Source organism: Sphaeramia orbicularis, chromosome 18 (genome assembly GCF_902148855.1).
Source record: "Sphaeramia orbicularis chromosome 18, fSphaOr1.1, whole genome shotgun sequence".
In the NCBI taxonomy this organism is placed as follows: Eukaryota; Metazoa; Chordata; class Actinopteri; order Kurtiformes; family Apogonidae; genus Sphaeramia; species Sphaeramia orbicularis.
The window spans coordinates 24,679,134-24,690,157 of NC_043974.1; the positions used below are offsets into that span (position 1 = coordinate 24,679,134).

Genomic DNA, 11,024 nt, shown 5'->3' on the forward strand with positions numbered 1-11,024 from the left:
ATATTCACGTATAGTGCCATCACCAAAGTTGCATAAATAAAGAATTTCAGGTTTCTTTGGAATTGTGTATCCTAATACTTGACATAGGACATTGTAGATCATTTCCCAATATTCTGAAAGTTTTGAACATTTCCAAAAAACATGAGAATGGTCAACATCCATCTCCTCGCATTCTCTCCAACATTCCTGATGCCTCTGTAACTGTTAGTACAGATACATGCTTACTTCTAAAATCTCAAGGGCGGAATTTATAAATCAATAGACAAAGAAAGTAAAAAAAAAAAACATGAAATAAAAGAAGCACAGATTACTATGTATACTTTTTCTTTTTTTTTCTTTTAATGCAAGTGATCAGAATATCAGGAAAAGAGTGAAAAGGTCACACTTGATGATTTCTGAGCAGGGTTTGACTATTTCTTATATTGAGCTAATGTAAGTTTGTCACAAAAATCTTGGCACCATCAATGATCGAGTGCGACTTTCACAATGCCATCAGTGCACAAAGATTGAAAGTGGACTCTAACGGAAGACAACATTTACTTCCCTGTAATTAAACTTTAGGAACTAATAGCATTTCCATATTTGGTTGAGGCCAATTTAACTATTTTTAACAATGCTATTAAATTTCATTTTTGTGGAAAAAAAAGTCTTTATTAGCATATAACATGACCAAAGTGAGGGTCTTTCAGCTCATTGTTTTGGTTTTCTATCCCACAAATTCCCCTCTCTTCACATCACGTCCTCCTTTTCCGCTTTTCTTCACGTTGCTGAAAGTGGACCAGAGTTGGCTGAAGAACTGCACACACATGAGGGAAAGAGAGAGAGAGGGGGAGAGAGAGAGTGAGGGAGATACAGGCTGAGGTTAAGAAAACATAGACAACCATCAGTATTTTCCAGGGAGTCTCCATTATTTCTGGCTTGGGGTCTCTAATGGTATTTCATTGTAATTGCTATGATGTCAGAGTGTCCGTCCGCTCTAATGGCCTTCTAAAACAACAACAAGGACAGATTGGTTCCATTCACAAGTTATTGTCCAGGCAGAGAGACGCACGAGACCGGCAGCTCCAAACTCTGCAGCGTTCTCAGCTGAAAAGGTGAGTCAGAGTTTATTTACATACAGAAAACATATTTAACTTCTCATGTGGTTGTAAATATACTCATTATGCTTTGTTTTAAGAGAAGCTGGCAGGAAATGAGGGCTAAGAAAACAAAGATAAGCTGATTTATGCCAGTTTTATTGCATTTTTACTCCACTGATGCACAATCTAGTTTTCATAGATAAAGAAATGTAAGTGTTGCATGTCATTCTGTGTGTATTTTTTACTTAATTCTGGCTGTGGGTGTTATATTTAGTACGTTCGTGACACTAAATAACATAGATGTCTTTGCTACAGGTAAAAAAAAAAAGTATATGATTTAACATTGAGAGTAAAAACCTCCATTCCTTTCAGTGAAATAGTCACTCTGATGTGTCATTTGTAGGTTTCCACTATTAAATGAATTTTCTGTTTAATGCAATGAAAATATTTGATTAACCCTTTAAGCTGGCCATTAAAATGAACATAATTAACTGTAATGGTCACAGCTAGAGTAGACTGCAATATCCAAAATGGACACTGGAGGGAGTTGTTAGTTATATTGGATGTCAAGTATAGTTTATTCAGCTTTGACAGACAGCAGTGGCTCAGTGATGTTGATTAGTTGTCATTAAATATTTCACATGTTTATTCTCTACCTTTTATAACAGATAAAACAGAATATTGTACTGCTTTAGTCAATAACGTGATATTCACTTTGTATATTCTGTAAACCACCTTTCTTTATATTTAACAGTACGAATACTCATTTTCATTTAATGTCCTTTTTCTCACAGCATTTCCCAGCATGCACCTCCATCCGCTGTCTTTTTCTTTCCTCTTCATCCTGGTTGCCGGGGTAGCAGTGATGTGCGTTGCCGTGACAACCACCCTGCATGGTTTCAGAGGCTGTGCGGTTCGAGAGTTCTCCTTTGTGGCCCAGAAGCCCGGATGCAAAGGGCTGCGCATCACTACCGAGGCCTGCTGGGGGCGCTGCCACACCTGGGAGGTAACAGCCATGTGTCTTTGTAAACTGTTGTTGATTAAAAGTGAGAGGTATCATTTTTAATACTGCTGTGCAAACATGAGGTGACACACAGCAGTTACATTTGGATGATGAGGCCTTTTCTGCTGTTGCATACATATATACAACTTTTTCTCGCTTGTTGAATCATCCATGGCCATCCTCCATGTGAGTGACTTTGAGTCAAGTAGAGTCAGATGCAAACCCTCAACATGCACAAAAGATAGTCAATTTAACATATAACTTCATGTGCAAGTTTCTTTCTTTGACTTGAATTTCACTCCTAAAACATCTCTCTCAATCTGTGGAGGAAAATTATACAGAATTCAATTTTTTGTACTTTAATTAAATTCAACATACAATCATGGGAGCCAATAGAGAAATATTGTGAAATACTGACAAATATGCCTCTCTATTCATTATTTTTCATGTTTTATCTTTATTTATTTTATTATTATTATTATTATTATTATTATTATTATTATTTTTTTTTTTTTTTTTTTTTTTTTTTTTTTTTTTTACATCCTTTTCATCATGTTGTGTGTCTCGTTTCATTTCATTGTTTTGTCCGGTTACATAATTTACCTGTTTTAGTTTTCTAATCCAGTTGATTTCACATTTGTTATATTTTACATCTAATGTCTCACATTTCATATGTTTTTGCTGATGTCAACATTTCTACACTCTAACAAACAACACATTTCTTCTTTGTAATTTAGATAAAATCACTCTTATCATATTCTTATTGTTTTTCTATCCCAGTTTAAGACTCATTAAAAACAGCTCTGCAACCCTTTTTGGATCCCAACCCTAAACTTGGAAAACACAGCTTTGTTGTAATGTTCCTGAACACAACAGTGCACATGGGGATATTTTCTCTGAATTATGATTCAGATGGTTTTTTACATCTTTGTGAGATAATATGCAGTCATATACAGCACAAACAGACCTTTTTTTCTTGTATGCTCTTAAAATCTTTAATATCTGGCACAAATCTGTTCTGGAAAATCAGAGAAAAAACTGTTCAGACGTAACGTAACCTCAGACATATAAAATCAGAAATACTTAATTAATGCCAGGATGGGAAATTATTAGTTGCAGCACGGACAGAGCAAAGGAAGACAAAGTGCAAAACAATAACCATGTATAAAATAATTTAACACACAGAGAATGACTCTAAATGAATAAATTAACTTTTAACCCACAAAGACCCAGTGCTACTTCTGTGGCAGTTCCCAAATAAATTTTGATCTATATTTAATATTTCTTGAGTGATTTATTATAATACTATGCTCTGAGTTTGGTATTTGTAAGCGGTAATCAGGTGTTTTCCTCTATTTAATTCATTGATCATGTAGATGTTCATAAAAGCTCAGTGTAAATTCAAAGGTTATTATATCAAAACTGAGAAAACTGAAGAAAAAGTGACCTTTTTCTTAAAAATCTATCATTAGCTGAACATAAACCAAGTGTGTCCATCACTGTCATTGATCCAACTCCATGGGTTTTACTGGTGAATCAGTATTTTAGAAGATGACGGTGTTTCCATGGTCAAAACAAAGCGTTTGACCATCCAAATGGATCATATCTGATGACCATGAACAAATGATAAACTGTATTTTACACCAATTATTTACATGTATTGATAGGATTAGAGACTTAACAGATATTAAACGATTTAGATCAGTAATGGTTTTGGCTGCCAGCAGCTGTTTGGGTCTTTATGGGTTAATACAGTGCAGAAAAACCTTGCTGAATCTCATTGTTGGCACATAAATAGTTGTATCTATAAAAGAAAAGCAGAATAATCAGAGGTAATAGAATAAAGTAAGCTTTATTGTAATGGTAAATACTATTGTATAGTGTATTCAAATTTAACTGTGTGTGTTTGCTGCAGAAACCTGTGCCAGACCCTCCCTACATCCACCGCCACCACCGTGTGTGCACGTACAGTCGTACTCGGCACATGACGGCCCGTCTACCTGGCTGCCAGCCCGAGGTCTCCCCTCTCTACCACTACCCCATGGCCCTGCACTGTCACTGCGCTGTCTGCTCCACACAGGACACAGAGTGTGAGACCTTCTGAGGATGCAACGTCCACGTCTCAGCATGTTCCCAGCAACTGTAACCACGATAAACAAAACTGAATAAAAGTTATGAAAACACCATGTTTCACTGAGTGGGTGACTCTGTGAGGATGCTTATATAAAAAACAGTATCATCAGTTAACAAAACAACTCTTCTACCACACAATTGTCTGGTTTTTGTTTAGAAAGAAGAAAAAAAATTGAACACATGACCCAGTATCTGGCCAACTGGGTTCTTAACAGCCAACACAGTAACAGTTTTTAATACAATAACAATGCATTACCTCATTATGTTTTCATGGTTATGGATGTTGAATCGGATTAAATCACTGCTCGGCCCAGCTGGATATTTTTCCTTTGTTTTCACAATTTATTGCAGGAAAATACATAATAGTGGTCAGGCTTTTCAACTAATAGCTTGATGTGCTTTTAGTAGCACTAATGAATTTCATCATTTTATTTGGGGAAACATTACACGCACAGATTTTTAAACATTCTGGAAAACTCTTTCCATAAAGGTGAAAAATGTTATATGCCACTAAAAAAAAAAAAAAGACCTGTGTGCATCTTGGGTAAAGACAGAAAACGAATCAAAGTTCTACAAAACACAGGATATTTGCAGAATAGAAATTTATTGAAATACAATTTCATCACAAACTATACAGTGCATTTTCTCTTTGCATTTTCCAACATTCTTTAGTTTCTCAATAGATATTTACAAAATGTCCTTAAGTTCAAATTCATAAATATAAATAACGTTTGTACATTCTTTAGTCTTTTGTCTGCGTTTAGTGGTTATGAACTGACTTGATTCCAAAGACAATATTTTGACTGTTTTCGGTTTTGAGTCATTGATTATCTTGTTGACCAACATGTTTACCTCTATTTTATGTGGTTGTGATGTCTAAATACCTTTTAAAGTCATCATAATGTTCTTTTTTGCATATTTTAAATGTGAAGAAGAGGTGAAATGAGCAATGTGCCCGGGTTTCATCTGTAGCTGCTGTAAAACTATGTTTGCGAAGCTTTTTTGCAGAGTGTGTGAATGAAAGAATGGTGTACACAGCATCAAACACAAATGTGTAATAACAATCAAGTTTCCTTAAAAGCTTCACTTGCTCCCACAAACATACGTAAACACACAAACAGTATGTCTCTATAGGCATAAAAATGAGAAAAGTCCCTTTCAAGATTGAAGTATTTAATGACCCATTGTGTCTGAACTCAAGGGTCTATATACAGTAGTTCTGGGAAAACTTCTTCAAACGTAACTGAATATTTTTTGTTCTGTCCACTTTCATGTTTTCAGGAGAGATGGTTGACTTTGTTTTAAATTTTACATTCAAAACAGTTTATAAGAAACAGAAAAAGCATAGTTGCAGGTGCGTTGTTGAGAATAAAGCTGTTCCCTCTAGTCATTCTGTGTTATGTGGAGTTTGATCCTGCGTAGTTGGAGTTTCGCCGTGTGATGTGTCAGTAACGGGACCTGCGGCACATGTCGCAGCGACACGCCCTCGCTGTCAGGATCTCTATTTCGTCATGGTGACGACCTCGAGGGCAGTCCAGGCGAACTTTGACCTGTGTGGAGGTGAGCGAGAGGACATGAACAATGATGGAAAATGTATAAATCCAGGATAATAACAAAATATAGAACATCATCTGAATAAGTGAATATCTAGTTGTAATATAAAATAATGCCTAAAATAAGATATTGTACATTGCTTATTTGTAATTAATTGATTACACTGCAAAAATCTAAATCTTATCAAGTGTATTTTTCTCATTTCTAGTCAAAATATCCCATCATACTTAAAATAAGACATAAGCACCTAAAGAGTAACTTTTCAGTGAGATATAAGAACTTATTTTTAGACAATAGATCTTGAAAATCTTATTTCCAGAAATCTTACAAAGGTCATTTTCACTTGTTCCATTGGCAGATTTTTTTGCTTTATTCAAGGTTTTTTTGCTTAGTTCAAGCAAAAACATCTGCCAATGGAAAAAGGTGAGCATTGTCTTGACATTATTTTCACTAGAAATGAGAAAAATACACTTGGTAAGATTTAGATGTTTTCCAGTGTAACACAGACTATCATGATGAGGAGCTATCATTTTTTTTTTATCAATAATTGTATTTGTAGTAAATAATTAAAGTGCAAATAAATATTATAATTTATAGAAAAAAAGGTTGATTATGCAAATGTGATTGTGTGTGAGGTGACTAAAATAAGTGTTTGGTTAATGGGTTGCATGGATGTTTTGTGTTGTAAAAAGGAAAAAAAATAGTGTGTTAAAGAAAAGGAAGCTAAATCAATTTAATTATTAGTTTGTGAAAAGGGGGTGGAGTCTACATTATACTTCCTCCCACTCCTTTTTGAGCACCAAAAAATGTGTTTGTTTGTGTCGTACTGTTCTTTATCTGAGGATTTTTATGTACTTGAAATAAAACTAAACTAACACAGACTGAGGTCCTACAGCATCTTGATTCATCTTGTTCTCTGTTTTTACCTTGGCGTCCTTGCTGATGGTGCAGCATCGTGAAGCAGAAGTGATGTTATGGGTGAAGTTGGACGCCACCAGGACAGAATATCTGGAGGGGAAGGCACTGGACTCGCAGTAGCCCACGCAGGCGTAAACCAGGTGGGTGCCTTTACATGTGCCACGACGGTCACTGCGGATGGTGACGTTGAAGGCTGCAGATGAGTGGAATCACAAGTAAATTTACTGGTTTCACTTGAACAGACTCATACTATAAAACTATAACGTAGAGTTCAAAGGTGCTGTTTTCTTTGTGTAGTTACTTAGAGTCTGTGATACTTACGATATAGGTGACATCCCGGGGTGAGGCCATCGTAGCTCCAGCCAATAGGAGAGAAAAGCAGCAGCAGTGACATCACTGGTAGGACCAGCAGGCAGAGATGTGAGGACACACACGGGGACATTTGGACGGCAGCCTAGAAGGTCAACACACAATGTCAAGGTAGGATGATACCAGTGGGAAAGGTGGTCGCCTCTGAAATGAAGCCAGAGTGGACGTACAGCTCCAAAAAGCTTTGACTCTGGTCTACAGTCGCAGAAAAAATTATTAGACCATCAAAAATCATCAGAAACAATGGTTATGCAATCAAGTACTAACTCCTGTGTGTATCATGTGACTAAAACAGACAGAAAACAAAACATGGAATGCCTAAAAGCACTGTTTTTGTCAGTACAATGCCATAGATATTGATGTAAGAACTGAAGTGATTTTGGTTATTATCAAGAAAAGATGCAAAATGGATGGATATCAGCTCTGAAATTAAACTCTTATGAGCTATTTTTGTTATCATTATATTTGTCCAAACAAATGTACCTTTAGTTGTACCAGGCATTAAAATGAACAAGAAACTGAATAAAACAAGCATGGTCTAATAATTTTTTCTGTGACTGTATTTTAAGTTTTTTTTCCAGGGCTCATTCCAATCTCTTGTAGTTATGGTGATTTGGTGGTAAATAAAAGGATTTAGTGTCTGACATTTTGATTGACAGGTCCACTTTTGGAGTGTCTTTATATTTGGTAAAATGCAGTGGTTCTGAACTGTAGTTGTGCTTAACAGATTCCTCTAACAAGACTGTAAAATGACTGGATTATGCGTTGCTTGATGAGGTTTACCATAAGATAACATTAGCATTCACCATGGTTCTACCCCTTTTGTCCAAATATGGTCACTTATTGGCTCTAAAAAGCCAATATGGTGACAGTCAAATCACAGGACATTATCAAACACTGTAGTGAAACCGGTTGGACCGTGGAAGTGTGTTTTTCTGTTCCTGTGTGACATAGATGTCCTCCTGTCCTTCAGGAGACCATTGAATCCTGTCTTATTCATTTAGGAGAGACATGAACACACAAACAGATTCAGTCCAATTCTTTCACTACATCAACAAACTACGGAATTCAAAACAAATGACAATCATAAAACAATGTTAGGTATCGTATTAAAACATAATTCAGTATAATAATTTTATCTAGGGTTCATCCATCCAATCAGCACACTCAATCCTTGTGACCACACCCACATCAGACATGACTGTTCTAGAAAGAATTTTTTTATAAAGCACATGAGAAAATCTGAAAAATGTATTTATATCAAATTAATCTAATGCCTCCATTGTTCATGTCTGCATACCACCGATATGTATGCATATTTTCAATGTTATAGTCAAAACTACACTTTATATAAACATTTTAGACGTTATATACGTTATAGTGTTTTTTGGCAGAACAGAATGAGGTGATAAGAGAATATACACACAAAGGCTTGGTTTAATACAGAAAAATTTGCAAAAATGTGATAAAAAATATTCAGTGTAACTCTAAACTTTAATTTACTCTAATCATAGTGCTTTTATTGTCTGAACTTGAATACTTACAGCAGTTGGTTCCTCTGGATTTTGTGCACCAGCATTTAAAACAGTCTTAATGTTGATGAATGTATATCCTGAGATGTATTTGTAATTCACAAATGTTGTGATCATAGGTGTCTGTGTGTATTTGTGGAAACATTTTTTCGAAAGTGTTGATACTGAAATTGATTGAAAAGACACAGATGCATCAAAGTGCTTTTAGAAATCCACTTCCATCACAGAATTGCAAATAAACATTAGGGATTTCTAGATGATAAACAAGAAATGAAAGAAGCGGAAAAGCATTCCTGCTACAAAGAACTGAGGTTATTTTTTCAGTTTTGAGTTTTTCAGATCTCTGTAAAATACGACAACAAAATTATCTGAGAAAAGAATATGACTAAGGAGGCATCAAAAAATTGCCCGAAAAAGTCAAAGCAACAAAAATCTTGGCCAAATTTGAGCTCAGAGAGGCCATCATTTCCTTCACTCAACCTGAGGTGATCTTCTGCCACTGAACTTTCTCCACAAATCAAAGCATTTCGCCCTGAGCTCCCTCCATTATCAGTCTCTCCAAGGTGATTTCCCATCCTGCACGTCTGCCTGTCACTCAAATGAGTAACAGCTAATGTGAATAAAAACAATACTGGCTTTATCTTTTCAATCTGCCTCGTTTAACAGCTACCTGCAGACACACGCACACACAAAGACACACATGACCGCTGTCCCATAGTCGGATATTCTCACATATAGAGAAGGTGAGTGTTCCTGTGTGTGCATCAGTGATTTATTAACATAATTCATGCCTGATCTTGAGTGAACGTCCATGGATCCACATGGTCACGTAGCACCTCACACACACTCCAACACGTGTATAAACAGTAAGTCATGTTTTCCTGGGAATTTGGTGATCCCGACCTTTACCCTCTAAAATGGCAGCTCTTTCCAGCTCCGTTTGCCTGCAGTGGGAATGTTGGGAATCACCCTGGTGATGGCGGGACGACCCTGGAGACGCCATTAACGCTGCTGCTACGACCAAATTAATGGGTCAGGACTGTGTGTGTGGAGCCATTAACCTCATGTCAGCTGGCGGGGCAGGGGAAATGCCCGACTTTTTCCTCTCATGTGGGGTTTCCACGCCTGAAGGTTTGGTTTGAGTTTTAGGAAACTGGTTTGTAAAACGCTACACTTTGGGAGGCATGTAGATGTTTAAGACCACCAATACAGCCCCAAGAATTTACACTGTGGAAAAGTTAACATCCTCTAGACTCTAGAAACAACACCTTGTTAACATCAAGGGTTTATTAACTTAATGTGGAAAATGATGCTGATTTTTTTTTTTTAGTTTTGCATCTTTTGAACCACTGAAAAAAACTGTTAAATTACAGTTTTCTTATATTTAAAATCATTTTCAGACCAGAATGATATACTGCTTTTAACAGCAGATCTTAAGACATTCAGCATTATTACACTTCAATGTCCTCATTAAAACTAAACATATAATGTTAACAGTTCTGCAAAGATATTTCAGTAGATCATTTTGTTGAAAATGTTAAACTGTAGCTATATAGATGCAGTTTGGACCAACTGCACTCATATACAAAAGTGTAATTAGCCCCTTTTCACCATCAATAGTGTTATTTTATGCTTTTTCAGAGTGGCATGATGACACACCTAAATTAATCTGTGAAGAGTTTTGCAACTGGTCAAGTCATTTTTATAAAAAAAAAGCATTTGGTCCTCTGTATTTTCTGTATCATCTCCTGATGTAGTTTTACAAGAATCTTGAAATAGATAGAAATAAAATAATTTTGGATGAGATTTCAACTAAATCCTAAAACACAACAACAGAGATCATGCACAAATTGATGAAAGAACATGCAAAGTATAATATATTGAAATGAAATGTTTGAAGTTTGGAAACATTTCCCTAAAAATATGCATCACATTTTCTTCTGTTGATATGCTTCAGTGTATCAGAGCATCTTCTAAAATGTGGTAAAAGTGACAAAAACATAACTTAAAGGTTTATTCCATCTAAATATAGGATGAGAAAAAGAGCTTATCTTACCTGTAGTTGCAGTGAGGAGTTCAGTGTGTTGAGCCTGGGTGAGTGCAGGGCAGGTGAGTCTGTTGACAGGTGGGTGAGTGTCTGATCTGAGCCTCATACAAGGATATAAGTGACTCAGGTAAGAGCGAAGGCACTTATAGCTCTGGACACACCCACAATTAGAGAGCTGACAGTGTGTATATCTTAATTTTCTTCTCTACAGGGTTCTCTCTCGTTTCTCTTACTAGTCTTTCTACCTGTGCAAGAAAACACGGAAAATTATATATATATATATGTAAAAAAAGAAACCTCCTTTAAGTCGTCTCTGTCCTTCTTCTGTGTGTTACCATCTCCTGGTCCCTCCACCCTCCCCCTCCTCGCTCCTCTGTTTTAAACCTTTA

The 11,024-nt window shown here is 36.2% G+C and overlaps 2 protein-coding genes across 2 annotated transcripts; one reads left to right on the forward strand and one right to left on the reverse strand.

The window, feature by feature from the left end:
• The first annotated feature begins 1,039 nt into the window (after positions 1-1,039).
• On the forward strand, positions 1,040-4,223 carry LOC115438845 (glycoprotein hormone beta-5-like). Its single transcript, XM_030162699.1, has 3 exons — positions 1,040-1,094; positions 1,874-2,085; positions 3,998-4,223. Exons 2-3 carry the CDS (start codon positions 1,885-1,887, stop codon positions 4,184-4,186), a joined length of 390 nt encoding a protein of 129 aa, XP_030018559.1. The 5' UTR covers positions 1,040-1,094; positions 1,874-1,884; the 3' UTR covers positions 4,187-4,223.
• A 1,437-nt stretch (positions 4,224-5,660) lies between these two features.
• gpha2 (glycoprotein hormone subunit alpha 2) lies at positions 5,661-7,129 on the reverse strand. Its single transcript, XM_030161675.1, has 3 exons — positions 7,009-7,129; positions 6,696-6,880; positions 5,661-5,765 (listed from the first exon to the last, which is right to left on the reverse strand). Exons 1-3 carry the CDS (start codon positions 7,127-7,129, stop codon positions 5,661-5,663), a joined length of 411 nt encoding a protein of 136 aa, XP_030017535.1.
• Between the last annotated feature and the right edge of the window lie 3,895 nt (positions 7,130-11,024).

Excerpts from the sequence above, each read along its gene's own strand:
- LOC115438845 (XM_030162699.1), top strand. The coding sequence starts at position 1,885 with ATGCACCTCCATCCGCTGTCTTTTTCTTTCCTCTTCATCCTGGTTGCC. Across the intron at positions 2,086-3,997 it reads GGCGCTGCCACACCTGGGAG|AAACCTGTGCCAGACCCTCC; the intron begins GTAACAGCCATG and ends TGTTTGCTGCAG.
- gpha2 (XM_030161675.1), bottom strand. The coding sequence starts at position 7,129 with ATGTCCCCGTGTGTGTCCTCACATCTCTGCCTGCTGGTCCTACCAGTG. Across the intron at positions 6,881-7,008 it reads CCCGGGATGTCACCTATATC|CCTTCAACGTCACCATCCGC; the intron begins GTAAGTATCACA and ends ACTCATCTGCAG. Across the intron at positions 5,766-6,695 it reads CCATCAGCAAGGACGCCAAG|GTCAAAGTTCGCCTGGACTG; the intron begins GTAAAAACAGAG and ends ACCTCCACACAG.